This window comes from Pseudorca crassidens, chromosome 14 (genome assembly GCF_039906515.1).
Source record: "Pseudorca crassidens isolate mPseCra1 chromosome 14, mPseCra1.hap1, whole genome shotgun sequence".
Taxonomy (NCBI): Eukaryota; Metazoa; Chordata; class Mammalia; order Artiodactyla; family Delphinidae; genus Pseudorca; species Pseudorca crassidens.
In genome coordinates, this window is record NC_090309.1 from 53,542,348 (window position 1) to 53,564,030 (window position 21,683).

At 40.2% G+C, this 21,683-nt stretch overlaps 1 protein-coding gene across 1 annotated transcript; it reads right to left on the reverse strand.

Annotated features, from left to right (window-relative positions):
* Positions 1-5,734: 5,734 nt before the first annotated feature.
* EPCAM (epithelial cell adhesion molecule) lies at positions 5,735-17,426 on the reverse strand. Its single transcript, XM_067703914.1, has 9 exons — positions 17,074-17,426; positions 13,865-13,972; positions 13,345-13,585; positions 12,352-12,417; positions 11,253-11,316; positions 10,320-10,421; positions 8,714-8,914; positions 6,948-6,992; positions 5,735-6,167 (listed from the first exon to the last, which is right to left on the reverse strand). Exons 1-9 carry the CDS (start codon positions 17,147-17,149, stop codon positions 6,126-6,128), a joined length of 945 nt encoding a protein of 314 aa, XP_067560015.1. The 5' UTR covers positions 17,150-17,426; the 3' UTR covers positions 5,735-6,125.
* Between the last annotated feature and the right edge of the window lie 4,257 nt (positions 17,427-21,683).

Consider the following 21,683-nt stretch of genomic DNA (forward strand, 5'->3'; position numbering starts at 1 on the left):
GTATCATACTTTTAATATATGTTTAGCTGTAGTCCTCATGTTAAACTATAACCCATATGTTTAACATGCTATGTTTAACATTTTGAGGAATTGTAAAACTTTTCCAAAATGCCTGCAACACTTTACATTCTCTTTAGCAATGTATAAGTGTTCCAGCTTTTCCACATCCTCACCCACACTTGTTGCTGTCTTTTTTTTTTTTTTTTTTTTTTTTTTTGCAGTACGCGGGCCTCTCACTGTTGTGGCCTCTCCCGTTGCGGAGCACAGGCTCCAGATGTGCAGGCTCAGCGGCCATGGCTCACGGGCCCGGCCGCTCCGCGGTATGTGGGATCTTCCCAGACCGGGGCACGAACCCGTGTCCCCTGCAACGGCAGGCGGACTCTCAACCACTGCGTCACCAGAAAAGCCCCTGTCTGTCTTTTTGATTCTAGCCATCTTAGTGGGTATGAATGGTATCTTATTGTGGTTTTGATTTTCATTTCCCTAATGACTAATGATATTGAGTATCTTTTCATGTGCTCTGTATGTTCTTCTGAGAAAATATTTGCAAATTATATATCTGACAAAGGACTCGTATTCAGAATACATAAAGACATCTTACATCTCAATAATAGAAAGATAAATAACCCAATTTAAAAGTGGGCAAATGATCTGAAGAAGTCATTGGTTTTTGAGAAAGCTCTTTGGTTGGTTGATGTGGGCAACAGAAGCTCTATGGATTGAAATTTTCATTCTGAAAACAAAATATGTTAGTTCTATTTAAGAGGTTTGTTAAGAAAGGAAAAGAGATAGAAATGGCAGCTTGTTAAGGAAGCAAGGTCAGTGGGAATTTTTAGAGGGGTTGGGGGGCCATGTTTTAGGATGATGGGAAATAACTGAAATTATGTTGTATCTACAGAAACCGTTGTGTTTATTGAGGAGGGAAAACTTTTTCTCTACTCTCTTAAGTTCAGTTACTGGTAGTATGTGAATTAAACTAATAAAAGACAGATTAATGGGGGGAAAGGCACAATTTTTATTAATATATACATGCACAGGAGTTCACAGAAAAGTAAATATCAAAGAATCGGTTAGACTCAGGGTCTCATATATCCTCTTAACAAAGGAAAGAGGCTTTGGGCTTCCAGAGATGACAATTGTGGGGAAGTAACCAGGAAATATATGGGAGAACTAATGGAAGATAAGGGCTGTTGTAGTAAGGTCTAGTTATGCAAACTCATCTCAGTGTCAACTCTCTCTCTCTGGTGATGGGTCGGGGGAAACACCTTCACAAAGGGAATTTATGCCCTGATTTTAGGCAGATAAGTGGAGGGCAGAGAACTCTTTCTGCATCTGTTGATTCTCAATTGCCTTTAGCTCAAAAAAATCCTTATGCCAAAGTGGCATATTTGGGGGTAGCATATCCTGATCTCCTTCATGTTGAAAGAAGTAGAAAGAGCTGAGACTAAAGTGTTAAGAAAGGCTTCACGAAAGGGAATCTTAAGCTGGGCCTTGACTAAGTAGAGGATATTCCAGATGTAAGAAAGAACATAAGAATATAACCTTTCACACACCATTGTAAAGCAATTATACTCCAATAAAGATGTTAAAAAATATATAAACTTTAAAAATTGTGAATCACTATGTTGTACACCTGAAACTTATATAACATTGTACATCAACCATACCTCAATTTTAAAAAAAAAGAAAAAAGGGCTTCCCTGGTGGCGCAGTGGTTGAGAGTCCGCCTGCCGATGCAAGGGACACGGGTTCGTGCCCCGGTCCGGGAAGATCCCACATGCCACGGAGCGGCTGGGCCCGTGAGCCATGGCCGCTGGGCCTGCGCGTCCGGAGCCTGTGCTCCGCAATGGGAGAGGCCACAACAGTGAGAGGCCCGCATACCGCAAAAAAAAAAAAAAAAAAAGAAAAGAAAGAACATAAGGAAAGGCATGGTCAAGCCCAAGCAAAGTATAAAAGGACTGGGGAACAGGAAAATTTGAGGAATGGGAAGGAAAATCTTGAATGCAGCAAAGTTGGATATATTGAAGTATAATGGGAAATAAGGTAGATTGTGACCATTTTCGTTGTTCTGGGAATAATACACAGGAAGGATTGAGAGTGAAGAGGAAGGAAGCCAGAAATTACATCTAGGCAAGTGGTAAAGTTTTGGAGCAGGGTATTGGCACTGGAGACAAAGGAGGAACTAAGAGAGGCCAGGCAGAGTGACCATAGCTAGAGGCCTGGGATCCCACTCGTGGAACACTCCTGTGGCTGCCATTGGTCTCACCCCATCACTGCCCTTGAGAGTTTTCTCAACTGTTCTTTGTTTTCATCACAAGATTCCAAGTCTTAGGTAGAGGTGCCTGTACCCTGATGCTCAGAGCAGAGGGAGGATAACCACCCTTAAATTTCTGCAGAGGGAGTTGGAGAACTGGCTGCCAATACCACACACAGGAGGATTCTCCCCAAATGGAAGAGGAGATGGGAAGCTGGGCAGCCAAAAGGGGAAACAGCACCCAGTGCAGGGCCAGACTGGCAGGGGGAAGGGGCAGAAAAGTGCTATGATCAACTTTAAGCAAATAATTCTGAGAGCAACGTGGGATTTGGTTTAGAAAGGGAATAGATTGGTGGTGAAGAGATCAGTGAAAATGTGTAAGAGAGGCAAATTAGAGGCAGATTTATTCCTGAGGGAGAAACTCAGGGCCTGATGACTAAAAGAATGGAGAAGTTAAGAGAGAAAAAAGAACTTGGGACTTGGTACCTGGTGACAATGCCATTAACTGATTCTGAGAATATAAGAGTTCACTAGATTTTCGGAGGAAGATGATGAGGTCATTAAAGGCTAGTTAAGTGTAGAACTCAGGGTGAGTTACAGGAATGGAGATTGGGGCTTCCCTGGTGGCACAGTGGTTGAGAATCTGCCTGCCAATGCAGGGGACACGGGTTCGAGCCCTGGTCTGGGAAGATCCCACATGCCGCGGAGCAACTAGGCCTGTGAGCCACAACTACTGAGCCTGCGCGTCTGGAGCTTGTGCTCCGCAACGAGAGGCCGCGACAGTGAGAGGCCCGCGCACCGCGATGAAGAGTGGCCCCCGCTCGCTGCAACTAGAGAAAGCCCTCACACAGAAACGAAGACCCAACACAGCCAAAAATAAATAAATAAATTTTTTATAAAAAAGAACGGAGATGGTATTTCTGTTATCATCAGGACTTGGATGGTAACTAAAGCAAGGGAATGATGAAATCCTCCCGGAAGAAAAAGAGAGGAAAAAATAGAAGAAAGGATAAATCCTGGGAACATCAGTATTTCAGAGTCAGCAGAAGAGAAAACAAAACAGAGGAGAGTAATGCCAGTGAAGCCAAAGAAGAAAATCTGTAGGCAACATACTGGGGTAGGATATGGGGCAGTCATTGTGGTGATAAGCTGTGGAGAGATCAAATGATTCAATACCGGGGAAACTGGCAATTAGCTGGTCAGTGCTGACTTTTGGCAGGAGTAGCTTCAGAAGAGGTAGAACAGAAACTAGAGGGCACTGGGTTGAAGAGTTACTGATTTATTACCTCTTAGCTCCAAATTCACCCTTTGTGCATGCTCTGAAGCTTTGTCGGTAGAGGGCGCTGGAGAGACACTGCAAGAAGAAAGGGTATTGTTTTCCCTGTGGCACCTGCTGCTTCCCCAGTGCCCAGCTCCTGCAGCACCCAGGGCTTCTGCAGCCCTGGACAGCAGATGGCAGCTTCCCGGAGCACCAACTGCTACACCCCAGCTATAAAAGGCAGCTTTATACAGTGCCGTAGGTGTCGGGCAGGACACCTCCCTATGAGGAGCTATCCCTCAGCACCCTAGAGCAGGCGTCAGCAAACTTTTTCTGTAAAGGACCAGAGTAATAGTTAGGCTTTGCATTCCACTGGCCCGGTCTGTTACAATTACTCAACTGCCCTTGTAGTGCAAATCAGCCACACACAACACATAAACAAATGAGTGTAGCTGTGCTCCAATAAAACTTTATGGACACAGATTTTTATTCCATGTAATTTTCACATATCATGAAATGTTCTTTAAATTTTTTCAACCATTTAAAATGCAAAAACCATCCGTAACTCCCAGACTGTTTAAAAACAGATGGCAGACCAGGCTGCAGGTTATAGTTTGATGACTCCTGCCCTTAAGAGCAAATTTTTCCAGTAGGTTCCACAGAGAGATTTTCAAAAAGTTCTGCCAGTGCAGCACCACAGCAACTTCTCTGCTCTTTATCAAACCATAATGCCCTCTCCCACAAGGTCTGGATTCCAGCCCAGGGTGTGGGGCTTGGCGGAAGTAGAGGGTCTCTTCTCTGGGTACTGTCTCAGCCCTGGGGTGGTGGCTGTTCCCTGTATCTGCTATTCTGTCTTTAAAGTTCTCATTACTTTCTACTACTAATTTTTGTTGCTGTGTAACAAATGACCACAAATTTAGCATCTTAAGACAATAAACATTTATCACCTCACTTTCTATAGGTCTGGAGTCCAAGCAAAGCGTGACTGGGTCTTTTCCTCAGGGTCTTGAGACTGCAGTGAAAATGTCACCAGGGTTGCTCTCATCAGGAGCTGAGGTCCTCTTCTGAGCTCACTGGTTGTTGACAGAATTCACTTCCATGGTTGAGGGACTGATGCCCTCAGCCACTAGGGTCGGCCTGCCATTTCCTGATAGGTGACTCTCTCCAAAACACAGCAGTTTGCTTTAAGGTTAACAGGAGAGCACGTCTATTTCTGCTTTTTGTCTCTTACTTTTAGGCACTCTTTTGTAATCTCCCTTTTAATTGAGTCAAGTGATGAGGGATCGTAACTGCATCTACAAAATCCCTTCACCTTTGCCATATAACAATCTCAGGGGTGATAGCCTATCATAGTCACAGATCCTGCCTACACTCTAAGGGAAGAAATTACATAGAGCATATACATCATGGGTAAGAAATCTTAGGGGCCATCCTAGGATTTGCCTACTACGGAAGGGACAAAAAATCATATCCCTTGTTTAAAACATAATGTTAAAAAATGTTAAACATATGTTAAAAAACATATCCCAATGTTTAAATCTAGTTTTTATATTTTCTTTAATGTTCTTTTCATAGTGTTTTTAAAAATTTCCTAAGAAAAGCAAAACATTTCAGGATACTTTAACTTCATATAAAATGTGTTTGTACCATAATTATTCAGTTGAAAAAAATGGTGCTTCTAATTCAACCAACCATGGAATTCATGGTTCACAACATTCTCCATCAATTCTATTAAGTGTCTGTCAAAATGTCACTTTGACTAAAATAGAATCTTAGATGCATGCAGAATAAAATTGTTTGGTTTTTCTGTGTAGATGTTACACACTACAGGGACTTCCCTGGTGCTCCAGTGGGTAAGACTCTGTGCTCCCAATGCAGGGGGCCCAGGTTCAATCCCTGGTGGGGGAACTAGATCCTGCATGCCGCTAAGAAGTCCACATGCCACAGCTAAAGAGCCTGCGTGCCGCAACGAAGACCTGGCGCAGCCAAAATAGATAAATATTTTTTTAAAAAAGATGTTATTAAAAAAAAAAGTTACACACTACAGGTTATAAATTTTATATTGAATATACATGATTATAAGGACTCATGCAAATTCTAATTTGTAGCTAGGATTCAGAGCATTTCTTAACCTATTATTTGTATACTATGAAATTTGATTCAATATGATTGAAATGAAGTTAGGAAAGTCATTTTTTAAATCTTTTATTTCATAGTTCATAAAAAACATTTATATGTACAAGACTCAAAGCAGACAGAAAGGCAGCTATTTAATCACAAACAGACGAGACAGTAGTCACTCAGACTCTACTGTGGAAGCATATTTAATGCATACCCTTCAATGTTAGGCATAAATAATTCAAACTATGCAGTTCAAATTCTGGGTTTTATATCAGATCTGCATATATATGATACTTGTGGTCAAACTTTAAGATTAGTAAAGTCAATTTCAAACTGCTTATATTTTGAGTACAGGTTTAACTGTTACAAATATATGATGTTAACTAACACAATAGTGGTCTTCAAAGATCTTCTCTTTGCCCCATGTTCATACGTTTGTAATCTGAGTCTGTTTGCTAATTTCCCTTCTCATAGTTACTCTTCAAATGAGTGTTATGCATTGAGTTCCCTATGCATTTCACCCATCTCCTTTATCTGAAATAGAGGGAAAAAGAAAAAATTAAAATAATTTTGCACCCAGTCTTTTGTTTATTCTGGAAATAGCTTAAAAAACAAAAAGGAACGCAAGAAAATTCTCTTCCACATTTATGACTTATTTAAATTTTTTTTAAAAAAGGTATATTACAAGGAAACACACATTAAGTACATGATCCAAACTGCTTTTTAGAGATAAGATGGCCAAAGTGACAGAGAAGTAGCAGGTAAGCTAAATCTTTAAGAATGGGTAATATTTTTGTTAAATGTATACCATTTTTAAATATAGGAAGAACTAATTCATTTTCTATTTTGAATCATTTACTTTATGGGTGAGGAAATTGAAGTTTAGAATTAAATGATTTGTCTGAGATCACACAATTAATTATAGGCAGAACCGAGACAAGATGACAACTACTACGGATGGCAAACATCTTGCTGTGCGGCAAGCATGGGATCGGCACTTTACAAAGATTACTCTATTAAATCCTTACAATGGGTCTGTACTATTATCCCCGTTTTACAGATAAAGGAAACATGGAGGCTTAAGGGAAGTTAAATAACTTGCCTAGCCAATAAGTGGTCAGAATTCAATATAATCTGGTCTGCTATGGAACTCGTGCAAGAAAATTTAGCATTGTGAGACTCTCCCTAAGACCCTAAGGACTATACTATAAAGGGACTCAAGTGTAATTGAGACCTGTCAGTGTCTGGAAGGTATAGGGATTATTAGGAGTAAGAGATTAAAACAAGGGCCTTTTAATTAAATAATCCACTTACCTCAGCTTTCTCATATTTTGCCATTCTTTTCTTTCTGGAAACAACCTATATGGAAGAAAAATGATTACTATTTGAGGACTGCTACCCAAACAAAAAGTTAGTCTAAATTGACACATATGCTTTTAATGAACACAATTCTGATATGAACAAATTTAATTTTAAAATCTATCCGTAGACATTGTTTCTCAAATGCACTGAGAAAACAATGAATAATCTTGAGTGAAATGTAACAGCGTAGTGGGCATTCTTCCACATCTTCTTCCATCCTAACACAAATATATGAACATATGCATGTAAGTTTTAGGGGGTCTCAAAAAACAAATGGGATCATGCAGAGTATCATTTCCCTCTTTGCACAGCCTGTATCCACATCACAGGAATCCTTCCAGATCAAAAGCTATAGATTGAACTCCTCCTTTTTTTTTGAACTCCTTCTTTTTAATAGCCACTTTATTCCATGGCATGGATACCCCACAGTTTACTCATCCATCCTCCGCTGGATGTACACTCAGGTTGTTTCCAGATTCACCTTACTAGCAACGCTGGAATACATGACCTTGACCATGCTTCCTTATGTACTTGCGCTTTTATTTCTGTAGGACAATTAGATTTCTATGATGAACCTTTCATGTGTTTATCTGCCATCTGGAATTCCTTTTCTGTAAATTGTCTATTCACACCTGTTACCACTCTTTCTTTAGTTTCCTCATCATTTTCTAAGAACCCTTTATATAGTATGCATAATAATCTTTTGTTTTATGCGTAGTGAATATTTTCCCCAAGCCTATCGCTGACATTTTTTTCACTTTACAGTATCTCTGCCATACAAAATATTTAATTTCAATGAAGTCAAATATATACTTCTTCCTTCACGGATTCCAGATTTCCCACCTTACTTGGTTTCTTTTATCACAAGGTTGCACACCATCTCCTAAATTAATTTTGAGACTGACTTTATTCTTTAACATTTTGAACCATAACCCGTCTAGAATTTGTGTTTGAACATGGGTAGGCTGCCCAGCTCCTCTCACGCTGCTGTGCTCCAAAATGTGCTATTCACACGCAGTTGAGCAATACGGCCAGCCCTGGTGGGGTGAGACAGGAGTCCAACTTCTGTTTTCTTCCAGATGGATAGCCAAGTGTGACAATGCTGCTGAACTGAAAATATAACTTCTCATATACCATCAAATCTATTTCTGAATTTGCTGTGTTGGTAAAATTTCCTGATGCTGAAGTACCCTTACATGTCTAGAACAAATGCTGCTTGTTCAGGTGATACAGTCTTCTTCTGAAGCACTGCTAAGTTCAGTGTACATTAAATCTTTTATTTTGAACTGTTGCTTCACACTTATCCCTTTTAATTCTTTTTTTATGCTAACATTAATTTGTGTTCTGTAGTTTCATCTCACTGAATGGTTTGGGAATTCAGGTTACTTTGCACTAACCCTGGCAACAGTGTTGAACTGCACTCCTGTGTGCAGTGAGGACAGCTGAAGGACGTTTGCTATTTGACAGCAATGTAACCAACCTGTGAGGTGCTCAGCTACAAGCTTTTCTCAGATCAGTATCCTTTCTTGCTTCATAAGGTTGACTATTTTATAAAAAGGGACCGGAAATGCAATAGATTCATTCAGCATAAAGGATTACAAAAAATGAAGACTTGGTTTCATTAACTTGTTTTGGCACACCGTTGTGGCTTTTTCATATTATCACCTTTTCTTCAAAGAAGAGACCCTGAAATGAAATTTTACTTGTCCTATGCTCACCAGCACAGCAATTCCAGCAGTAATTGCTACTGCCACAACCACAATGACAGCAATTATACCAGCTTGTAGACCCTGCATTGAAAATTCAGGTGGTTTTTCATCAACATAGTAAATTGAAGTTCGACTGGGATCCAGATCCAGTAGTTCCCCATTTACTCTCAGGTCCATCCTGTTGGACTGGAACAAGGATTCATCTTTAACCTACATTGAGAAGGAGAAAAGCAATTTAAAATAGTTAAGAAAACCTACCATGGCCACATAGAATTACGTGCCAATTATGTACCAAAAGCACTGCTGCCAAGAACCTTTACGGTTTTGGTGATTAACAATCTCATCCATTGAAACAGAAGAAAGAAAAAACAAAAAATACCCACCACTTTAATGACAGGCAAATTTCAAACATATACAAAAGTAGAAAGAAGAGAATAATGAGATCCCGTGTACCTGTTAAACTCAGATTCAATAACATCAACACATGGCCAACCTTATTTTATCTACTCTTCCTTCTATCCCCACCCCCCCAGCCTCTCCCAGCCTGGTTTTTTGTTTTGTTTGTTTGTTTTGTGGGGTTTTATTTTGTTTTGTTTTGCTGCATCGCTTGGCTTCCGGGATCTTAGTTCCCTGACCAGGGATCGAACTCAAGCCCTTGGCAGTGAAATCGCAGAGTCCTAACCACTGGACTGCCAGGGAATTCCTTGGCCTTGTTATTTTGAAGTGAATCCCAGATTTCATCAGGAAATAATTCACTTAAGGGACTTCCCTGGTGGTCCAGTGGTTAACACTCCATGCTTCCATTTCAGGGGGCACGGGTTCGATCTCTGGTCAGGGAACTAAGATCTCCCATGCTGTACAGCACAGCCAAAAAACTTTTTAAAAAAGAACAAAGCCTCAGTGCCCCTGTGGTTACTATCAAGTGGTCTAACATACACGTAACTGAAATTCCAGGAGATGGGCTCAGGAAAAAAAAAAAAAAGAAAATAGCTCACTTCAGTATATTAAAGTTTAAACAAACATTTTAATCACACCAGTTACACAGCTTTTTTTTTTTTTTTTTGCGGTACACGGGCCTCTCACTGTTGTGGCCTCTCCCGCCGAGGAGCACAGGCTCCGGACGCACAGGCTCAGCGGCCATGGCTCAAGGGCCCAGCCGCTCCGCGGCATGCGGGATCCTCCCGGACCGGGGCATGAACCTGTGTCCCCTGCATCAGCAGGCGGACTCTCCACCACTGCACCACCAGGGAAGCCCCACACAGCATTTTTTACATAGTCTCTTGTTAATGGAAATTATAGTAGGGGAAGGCTACACCCACAAACTAAATAACTGCCAGGGAGGTAGTAAGAATCATAGGAGAGAAGATATTCTAGGCAGAACAATGTGATAAAAAGGCATAAATATACAAGCAAGTAAGAAAGGGGTATAAGAAAGGTGAGTATGAACGACAAGGAGGACAAAATTAATTGCAGCATGAGAACCAGTTGGAGAACAGTTATTCATACAGTTGATCTAAAAGTAGAGAAACAGGTGAAAGATCTTGAATCCACTGAGGCATGATAGACAACATTACATTTCTAAACACAGGAATAAAATGAGGGAGATTATACTCACATCTTTTTCAAAATAATAAGCCACATCAGCTATGTCTACATCATTCTGAGTTTTCTGAGAAGAATTTTGTACCAGGTCAATAACGATAACATCATTCTCATACTGGGGGAAAAATTGAAAAATACAAATTAATATTACTATAACCGAAACTGTATGAAAATATCATTGTTCAATAATCGGAATATTCAGTGTTTGATTTTCTGTAATCTGCATGTGTCAGTGTTTCCTGCCATTAGTGGATAATTGGGTTTATCACTAATAATTTCAAAATCTTTGGGAGGTTTTAAAAATCTATCCGAAGGAATTAAAATAGCAATGCAACCAAAGATAATTATAATTTTCTTTTCAAAAGAGAATTTTTAAAAGATTTTAAACAAGATATTAAAGTACCTTATTTGGTTAGAACTACTTTAATGCTAAAATGCTAAAGAAATGCAATCCAAAACGCAGTGGCATTTTCCATGTTCTGTTTTTAGGAAGGAAAAAAGTCTGTCCCTACCAAAAAGTCTTTTAAAAAATGACAGCAATTTTCTGCCTTGAAAGAGTTCCATCACACTATTCAAGCATTTTTCAACCAAAGTTGAAAGAGTTAAGGAAGGGCTAACTGGTTAAAGACTAGCTCCTGAAACCAGAGAAAACAGGACTACGTAGCACCCTAAGTATTGCCAAAAACAACCACAGAGAGAGGTTTTCCAAGGTGTGAAGACTGGCATGTGTTAGGAATAGTAAGAGATACTACATTTTCTTTAAGGGTAAACTGAGGTTTTCAAAGACTACGGAAGGAAAACAATAACAGGGGATTTGCAGGATTAAGTGCCCAGGGCTTAAACTGTTATTCAAATGCAGTTTAACCACTATCAAAAATCATACCCAAACCAAACTATCCGACCAATTTTCTGTTAAAGCTCACTTGCTAAAAAAAAAAAATCTTACCAGAATATTTGTGATATATTTTGGATCCAGTTGATAACGACTTGTGATTACCTCCTTGAGTGCACTGTAAATAAAAAATTTTATGCCATTTTGCAACTATCATCATAATAATTGATACAAAAACTGTTGAGTTCTAGTTTGACTAGAAACAGGATATTTACACAGTATCCAAGTATCTACCCACAGGTTATACTTATTAATTACAAAAAGGAAAGTGGTAACTCCATAGCAGAGAAACCTGGTGGACACCACCCTGACCAGTTAACATCGCTAGTAAAGGGACAAGCTGATGTTATGTGCCTCCCAATGTGAAGTACTGAGACGGACACAAGATCACTTTAAGTAGCTTTCCTGTCAAAAATGAATTACCTGTATTTAATTATGAGGAAACATGAGACAAATCCAAAATTGAGGGACATTCTATAAAACAATTTGCCCATACTCTTCAAAAATATCAATGTCATGGTTTATAATTCAAATATTAATTAAAAATTTAAATTTTATTGGAGAAACAAGACAAAGAAATGCCAAAGCAATGTTCCATATTTAAAGAGACTGAACAGTCATAACAACTAAATGCATGATCTTAGACTGGGTCCTGGGTCAGAGGGGAAAAAATTGCCACAAAGGACATCGGGAAAACTGGCACGATGTGGTTTAACATTAAATTTCCTGAATTTGATAACTGTATAGTGGTTATGTAAGAGAATGCCTTTTGTTCCTAGGAAAAGATACACCACAGTATTTAGGGGTCAAGGTGCATGACATCTAGAACTTGCTCTCAAATGGTTCTGGGGAAATAATATTTATACATGCTCAGATATAGAAAGTACACACACATATGCATACACATATAAAAAGAAAATGTGGCAAAATGTTTACTGGTAAATCTGAGCGAAGGGTACTACAGGATACAATTGTACTACAATATACAATTCTTGCACCTCTATTTTTTAAAAAAAGTTAAAAATATTATTTACAGTATTTTATTTTTCAGAAATATGAAAATGAATTGAGACTTGTTTTAGTTTATCTAATGGTGTGGGATAGAAGTTCTGAGTACCAACTGTGCAAACATAATGCATTTAATAGCACTTACGCCTGCAAACTTTGAACATCATAAGGTTTTTCTCTTGTCTTGTGTTTTAGTTCAATGATGATCCAGCTATAAAGTAAAAAGACAGTATTGATTGACCATAACAACTCAGCCTTTTATATTATTTTCTTAATATGCTAATACCCAAATTCCCAAGTGGAATTACAAGAGAATTAACAGAAAAAGGATCTATACAAAAGATATGCCCTTCATTTCTTCCTTGGCCCTCACACACATCATTCATAAAGAACTCAGGCTTTCTAACATGGACCCTCTGGCCTCTGGTCACCACACTCAAGATCACATATTACATATTCAAAACTAAATTTAATTAAATGAATCCAAAAAGCACGAAAACAAATAACATATAGGCAGCTAAGGCTTAGTTGGTCATGTTGGGTCACGTTCATGGGAAGAGACAAAAAGGCTCTGAGAGAAACAGAAAAGTGGCCACAAGGCTCCAGAAGACAGAAGTGGAGAGAGTGTCTGCCTTGGTCTTTCTAGTCCTTTCCAATAAAATCTTTTTGGCTTAAGCTAGCTGCAGTGTGTTTCCATTCCTTTCCATTACCTAATCCCTGAAACAGTCATACCTCGCTGAAGACACAATAAATGAGCAAATATATACATAACTTAAATCATTCATATACATTTAACACTAATCGTACTTTAAAATACTGAAGAGTGTTAAGTAAAAATAAATTAAGGAAAATTATGTTTAGTATGCTACCATAAGAAAAAAATTTAAAAATAAGAAAAACTACATTGCTAGTAAATTCACAGATCTCTGGAAGGTTATGGCATAAACTGATGACATCTGTTCTACGGAAGTAAACTGAGTAAATGGGGGATTGAGATGGGATGGGGGCTTGTCACTGTCCACTCTCTTCTATCTTTTGAATTCTAAATCACAAAATCATATTGCATGTTCAAAACTAAATTTAATTAAACAAATCCGAAAAGCATGAAAACAAGTAATTTATAGGCAGCCCAACTCACAAGGTCCTCACTGGCTCGGAGCAGGATATTTCACTGTCCTTATCGGTTCTCCTGACCCCAGCAGTGTTCACACACCAGCACGTGGAGGTGCCATTGCACTGCTTGGCTTTAAAGAGCCCCTTGTCGTCACACTCGGGATCATAGAGCCCGTCATTATTCTGGATAGCGCCCTCTGGTTTCACTCTTCTCCCAGCCTTGGAGCCACTCATTTCTGCCTTCATCACCAAACATTTGGAAGCCACTGAAAAGAAAGCATCACGTCAAAGTGAAAAATAATTGCTGTTGTATGCTTAAGGAAAAAATTTAATTTACTCCAAACTTCCAGGGCCAAAGATTACCGTAGACTTATAAGTTCCCAGGTTTACTTTCTAAATCATAAGAAACTTCAGAGATGAGATAATGTTGACAAAATAACATGATTCAGATTTAAGCCAATTAAACGCTTCCCGACTCAAGACAAATCAATTAAAGAAGTATAAGTCAAAATAAAACTTAAAGGTAATGAGGATATTCTACTCACATTTTGTGCAAATGACAGAATGTTGTGTACCGATTGAAGTACACTGGCACTGACCATGTGCATTCACAGAGCAGTTTGTGGTCAGTTTGTAGTTTTCACACACACATCCTGCAGGGGAAAAAAATCCACTTTAAAAATGAGGATCCAGGGCTTCCCTGGTGGCGCAGTGGTTGAGAGTCCGCTTGTTGATGCAGGGGACGCAGGTTCGTGCCCTGGTCCGGGAAGATCCCACATGCCACGGAGCGGCTGGGCCCGTGAGCCATGGCCGATAAGCCTGCACGTCCGGAGCCTGTGCTCCGCAACGGGAGAGGCCACAACAGTGAGAGGCCCGCGTACCGCAAAAAAAAAAAAAAAAAAAATGAGGATCCAACTGTCAACTCTGATGGTGGATCAGCTAAATTACGTTCTGACAATAATGCCCAAGTTACAGGAACATACAGCCTTAAAAAGTGGTTCTGAATGTGTCATTTTTCAGCTATAATTGGAGTGGCTGACACTATGCTAAATAGTTTGTACATATTATATAGACAGTCTAATTTGCATGCATTCCAATTTTTGTGCCTTAAACCAAGAATAAACCCTCCAAACAGCAGATTCAGCTTTGCCTTCATGATACTCCCAGACTCAGCTTCTTCCCTCCTCCTGTCCTGCTAGATAAACATTTGTCTGTCGGTCATGGAGTCTTTTCCCCAAAATCAACAACACACTAGTATACATAAAATAGATAACCAAGGGACTTCCCTGGCGGTCCAGTGGTTAAGACTCCACACTTCCAGTACAGGGGCCGTGGGTTTGATCCCTGGTCAGGGAACTAAGATTCCACATGCCACACGGCAAGGCCAAAAATTCTTTTAATTTAAAAAGTAAAATAAAATAAAATAGATAACACGGACCTGCTGTATAGCACAGGGAACTCCACTCAATATTCTATAATAACCTATATGGGAAAAGAATGGATATATGTATACCTGAACCATTTTGCTGTACACCTGAAACACATTGTAAAATCAACTAGATCCCAATATATAATAAAAATTAACTTTAAAAAAGTACCAATTCTATGATCAGTGAATAACTCACATTACCTCCCTCTTCCCACCTCATTTTCTTAATAAGAGATGCTTCTTGAGACTTAATGGGAACATATTCAACCCTTGGACAATTTCGTATCTTAGAAAAATGATACTTTCAATTGAATTTGGAGGTACCTCCGGATGTGCGTTTCCTAACTAAATTAAATCCTAGAACCTGATTTTGAAAGTGCTATTAAGCAGCCCATCCTGGATATTGACGTCAATTTAATAGTTATATCTTCGACTATCTCAAAAGTTCTTTTTTTTTTTTTTTTTTTGCGGTACGCGGGCCTCTCACTGTTGTGGCCTCTCCCGTTGCGGAGCACAGGCTCCGGACGCGCAGGCTCAGCGGCCATGGCTCACGCGCCCAGCCGCTCCGCGGCATATGGGATCTTCCCGGACCAGGGCACGAACCCGTGTCCCCTGCATCGGCAAGCGGACTCTCAACCACTGCGCCACCAGGGAAGCCCTCAAAAGTTCATTTTAACTTCAAATGGCAAGCACATCTAATTTCTTCGTCTAGCTAAGAGTGCAATCTTTAAAAACAAAAACTAATTACAACAGACCAAAGAATTTATATATTGCTCCTTCATATCTCAAGTTGGCTTTAGTTTTTCCCTGTTTAAATTATAATCAATACGAACCACCTATATAATCTGTCCAGCACTAAACTCAGTATCGGGGTCATAAAAGGAGAAAGTATAGAGTGGTCCTCAAGGAGTTAAAATCTTATGCAGCACTACGCTATACCTGCTCAGAGCACATATTTATGCTTAAACAATGTGAAATTTAAAAGAGACCAATCAGACTTTCTGAACATACTCCTACAGCAGCTATCATCACTTTAAAGCAATTTAAAATTAAGTATTTGGCCTCAGACTGAAGTTGAAAAAACATGAGTTGATTAAACTGCATTATTTTGAAAGTGTAGTGAATTAGGCTGAGCCCTGCTGGTGAGACTACAAAAGCCTTTCCACAAAACTGTGGCTAACTGACACTTCACTGCTAGCCACGACCTTACAAATAAATCAAGAGATGGCAGCCAAGATGTTTATTCCAGAGTAAGAAAAACTGGAATCAAACTACATGTCCAACATTAGGATAATGGTGCGACCTTCCAGGCTATAGACTGTTTTGCACCATTTAAATCATGCTTTTCAAGACTAAAGGAAACGGAAAACTCTGGATATTATGTAGGGGGAAAAAAATCAAGACATAAAACAATGTGTTTAGGTTTAGGGTAATGTTTAGAGCAATATCTAAAAGAAAAAAATACCCAATTATTAATTATGGGATTCTCTTAACGTGGTTCCAATATGACTTTTTTTTTTTTTTTTTTGCGGTACGCGGGCCTCTCACTGTTGTGGCCTCTCCCGTTGTGGAGCACAGGCTCCGGACGCGCAGGCTCAGCGGCCACGGCTCACAGGCCCAGCCGCTCCGCGGCATGTGGGATCTTCCCGGACCGGGGCACGAACCCGTGTCCCCTGCATCGGCAGGCGGACTCTCAACCACTGCGCCACCAGGGAAGCCCCAATATGACATTTTTTTACTTTTTACGATTATCGATATATCTGGGTTCCCTAAAATAAACTTGGCATTATTTATATGATCCTTGAAGAGAAAACATCCACACACCTCGTAGTTAAGGCCCTCCTCCCCGCGCACAGGTGCGTAGCGGCCCAAGAGGCCTCACCACAGCCGCTAGTCCCCGCCCGAGACCCACATCCGGGGCCCACCGCAGGTGCCCGGGGAGGGGCGGGGCCGCAGGTCGCAGTCGCAGAGTCCCCTCCCGGCCCGGGCAGGTTTCCACTTAGCCAAAACCCCAGTGCGCAGGGGCCGAAGAAGGTGGGCGCGTCGAGGCGGCCGCAGCCGCTCTGCTCCCCGCCTGCCCCTGCGCCCCTGCCCCGGTCCATATCCCGAGAGAGGCGCGCAGAGCGCCAGGCGAGGCTGCTCCCTCCGGCCCGCGCGAGTGGGCGCCTTCCCGCTGCCGCCCACCCGCACAGAGCCTAGGCAGCCCCGCGCCGTCCGTCTCCGGGAGGAGAAGCGCGGCCGCCCGCCCAGTCCCCGCAGGTTACGTCTAGGGCGCCGAGGGCCGCCTCCCCTTGGTCCTCCTAACCCCGCAACTCCGCTCCTCACCTTCCTGGGCCGCGGCCACCGCCGCCGTCGCAGCGGCGAGCAGGAGCCCGAACGCAAGGACGTGGGGGGGCGCCATGTTGCGCGCGCCGAGGACAAGGGCGCGAGGGGCTCGAGGCGGGCCGGGGGCTCGCGGGAGGACGCGCGGACAGAGTAGGCCGCCGGGAGCCCGCTGGCCGGCGGGAAGGCGCGAGACCTGGGACGCGCGGGTCCGCGTCGGGAGGACGACAGCGAGGTGCCCCGGGGCCAGGAGCACGGTGCGAGCTGGCCAACGGGCTGCGCGCTTTGGACGCTCGGCGGGGCGGAGCAGACCTTCCAGACCTGGCGGCCCCGCCCCCGGCCCCTGCCCGCGGCTGCTCACCTCTGCCGGCCAGTTCTCGGCTATGAGTCACCGCCGGGAGGCGGGGGGAGGGAACAGACTCCCCTCCCCTCCCCCACTCGGAACGAGGCCGTTGGGATACCATCCCCCCCCAGGTGCGCGCCGGGTTCGCCAGGTGCTTGCTCCTGCGGCCGGTAGGGGCGGGGAGGGTGGGAGCCTGGGTGGCCACGGAGAAAGTTTGAAAATACCGAGACTTCCTTTTTACCGGAGGGAGCACGGCTCTGAAACCTCGAAGAAATTGGACCTGGAGGAAAGAGTGAGGGGGCCGGGAGGATGAAGGCTGAAGGTAAAATGGAATACAAAGAGAAGCGGAAGACCGTCCCACGCACAATAAAAAAAAAAGACCTTCGAGCTTTACCTGTACGTTTAATTGTACTCCTTTGAAACTAGAAAGAAAGGAGAATCTCCCTAGCTCTCGGGATGACAAACTCATGTGATCTTTATAATTATTCTCAATAATTCTTTCCTTTTTTTTTTATAAGCCTTTTTAGCGCTTGAAGGTGTTCCCATAGAGCGAAATGCTGGAAACTGAGATTACCAGGGTCGATTCATATTAGAGAACAATGTTGATGAGTACTTCGAAAATAGAAGTAGAAACGAAGGACAATAATTTATTTCAGTGCAAATGAATTCAAATTACAACACGCTGTTGTTACATTCAAGTGTAGTGACTTGAAGCTTTTAATAATTATTAAAAGTATTAAGTGTTTTTAATGGTATTTTTGTTAGCTGTAATATTATTATGACCTGTTTTTAAAAGTCTTTTTTTTTTTCAGTTTAAATCATCGGAGAAAGAGTTCAAAAGAGGAAAAGTGAACAGGCAATTTAAAGATTCAACTAAATTGGATTAATTTCTACAAATATATATCAAGTCATGGATTATGCTTTTATTGAGCAATAATTTAAGTGTGTTGTATCCGCCTATTGCCAGTTGATTAATGTAAATAATAACTTTGTTGCAGTAAATACCAGTATAATGTGAATTTTAGTTGGACGTTAAATAAGTTACTTAACTATTTGATTATTGACATATTAAGGAAATCCTATCAATATTTTAAATCTGTAAATCTGAGCTAGACCTAGTTCTGGAACTTGGTGATCTGTTCAAAAATTTCTTTAAATGAAAAGAATAGTACTATCAAGTCAGGAACAACTATCAACCAGATTTTTGTTATCTTCTGCACTTTGGATGTTTTCAAGAAGTTACACACTGCCAGCCCCCAAACTGCACACACTTTTCCCAAGAATAAAACTGGTTATTGTGGCTTTATTCGCAAAATGTTCCTTTGCCAGGTCTAAATCTGTTACCTACCTAATCAAGAAAAACCTCATCTTTTTATAACTTGACAGCTGTTTATTAAATGGTTCATTTCAATAATGTGAATTGAAAAAACATGATTATTAAATAAATGACAAAACGCCACACTAATCTGACTCATAGTATCTGAGTATACATCCAAGATATTATTTATTTTTATAGCTCTTTAACACCTTCTCAATTTGTCACTGCTCAAAATTGCTCTCATTTTATGCTTTGTGAATCTTTTTTAGTTCCAGTGCCATATTTAAGAACATTTCGTAAAATCTTGGTAAGATTTCCTACCTAAGTATATTCTTTAAATTGTTCTTAAAATTTACAGGTGTTGCTTTTTAATTTTCACAGTAGTCAGTTTGATATATACTTGACTAAGAAAAAATATGACACTACTAAAAATTGTATTTAAACTCTTCTGACCAAACTCTTGCAGTCCGTCAGTTAAGAACCCAATTAAAAAACCAACATCAAAGCTAAAGAATGGATAGAAAAGGAGAGAAACTAGTTAAGAAAAGATATAATGGGTAGTGCAAAGTATTGCTAGGTTAAGGATTTTGGTTGTGACTTTCTCTTGAATGTTAAGAGATACTTCTAAATCAAAAAGATAACATGTTAAATATAAATAGTATTGGAGAAAAGTTAAGTATCATGTTCCTTAAAAAGAAACAATTAGGGGTACTATTTAAGAAAATTACTTATTTAATATTCTATAGTATAGTTTCTTCACATAGATTTTAGAGTATATGTGTGTGTATATGTGTGTAATATGTAAAATTTAATGAAACCTTAAATGGGATGAATGTTATTCTTGCAGATGGCTAGAGGAGAGTGTAATGTGTAAACATTTGCTATAAAGGGCTACTAGTTCTTAAAATTTTAGTTATTTCATGAATAATACATTAGTAGAAAACAAAAGTACATTATATAGAATGAAGAATGAAAGCTCTTTTTGACCACTATTCAGCAAACCCCTCTCTCCTAGATAATCCTTGTTAACAGTTTGGTATTCATGCTACTTGTTCATTACTTCTCACATATCCTAAAGAACCTGGTTACATAGGATGTACTCTCTGCAGAGTGGGAGATATTATTTAGTTTGGTTTAGGTTTATAAAAATAGTCTGTATATTCAGAGTCCACCTTAATATGTATGCATATGTGTGCATAATTTTTTATCAAGTGTCATTATGTTTGTCATTAAAGTAAACTTTGTCTCCAAAGCAAAATGCCTAACCCCTACCATGAAAAAACCCTTTTCATATCTTTCTACCCCTGAAATTATTTTATAAAATACAAAGCACCACATAATAAGCACTTAGTATACTATTTAGTACATTAATATCAATATGTACATGCTTATTAAGTGATATCTATTATAATTAAAATAATACAGTAAAGTTTTACTTTTATCAAAGAAATGCATGTACATTGTATAAAAGTCAAGTAGTACTATAAAGTTTGAAAAATAAGAGCTTCCTTCCTGTCCTGATTCTTGTTCCTCCAGAGGCAACCACTTTCTTAAGGTGTCTTTCATCCCCAGCATATGGTCTGTCTTGGTGAATGTTCCATGTGCACTTGAAAAGAATAACAATTTTGTGAGGTGGAGTGTTCAGGTTGGTTGATGGTATTTTTCAGGTCTTGTAAATTCCTTTTGATTTTGTGTCTACTTCTATCAGTTGTTGAGAGAAGAGATCCAGCCTTAGATTATACCATTAATGTGTTACTGTACTTGCTTTATCACATAGCTATCCATTTATCTACTCATCTGTCTTATTATTTTGATGCATTTCCAAGTCAACTGCAGGCTTCATTACACATTTTTCTCTAACTACTTCAGTACGTGTATCATTATGTAGAGATCAGTGTTTGCTTAGAGGGTTTTTTGGTGTGGTGAAAGAATAAGGAGAAAAAAAATGTAAGTGTAACATTAAATGAGTTTGACAAATTCATGCACCTGTGATATGGACTCTTATCAAGATAAATATAACCATCATTTTCAGAAAGTTCTATTTTTCTCTTTCAAATCAATCCCTGCTCCTTTCAGATGCAATCCTAATTCTGATTTTTTCCACCATAAATTAGTTTGCCTAGTCTAGCACTTAAGGCCAGCTTCATGGGTATACAACCTGCTCGGTCACATAGGACCCCATGCTTAGAAGGGCCCCATACTTGGTATAATGCTCTACTGTAACAATATTGAAATTCTTAATATTTTAATAAGGAACCCATATTTTCATTTTGTACCGGGCCCTGGAAATTATGTAGCCAAGGCAATGAGAGAAATAAGGTAGTAACCTGAGAGACATGAGGGCTCAAGGAAGGGTCTTATTAATCCGAGGGATAATATAACATGTTTCTATGGTGATGGAAGTGGTCCAGGAGAGAGGGGAGATTGACGAAATAGGGGAGATGTGGAATAACCAGAGGAGGGACAACATAGAGAAAGGGAGAGAGGAGAGAGGATGGGACCCAGAGTGGAGGGGTGAGCCCTTGAGAAGAGCAGGGACAGGTTTCCTACCGTAACAGAAGGATGGAGGCAGATGCAGATATACTAACTAATGTGGTGGAGAATGAAACTGTTCTGACCATTTTATTTTATCAAGGATGTATGAGGTGAGCTCACCAGCTGCAAGAAGGGTATGAGGATGAGGAGATATGAGTTATTTTAAATTTTATTTTGAAATAATTTTAGATTTTATGAAAGAGATGAAAATATGGTATAGAGTTCCCGTATGTCCTTTACCCAGTATCCCCTAGTGTTAGCATCTCACTTAACCATAAGAAGTTAACATTGGTACAATATTATTGACTAAACTGTTGACTTTATTGGGAATTTCCCAGTTTTTCCACTAATGATCTTCTACTGTTCCAGGAACCAATCTAAGGTCCCATATATCATTAAGGCATCATATCTCCTTAG

Coding starts and splice junctions, on each gene's coding strand:
- EPCAM (XM_067703914.1), bottom strand. CDS start 17,149: ATGGCGCCCCCCCACGTCCTTGCGTTCGGGCTCCTGCTCGCCGCTGCG. Junction 11,317..12,351: donor GATGTTCAAAGTTTGCAGGC/GTAAGTGCTATT, acceptor TTTTATTTACAG/TGCACTCAAGGAGGTAATCA. Junction 8,915..10,319: donor CTTATTATTTTGAAAAAGAT/GTGAGTATAATC, acceptor TTCTCAATGTAG/GTTAAAGATGAATCCTTGTT.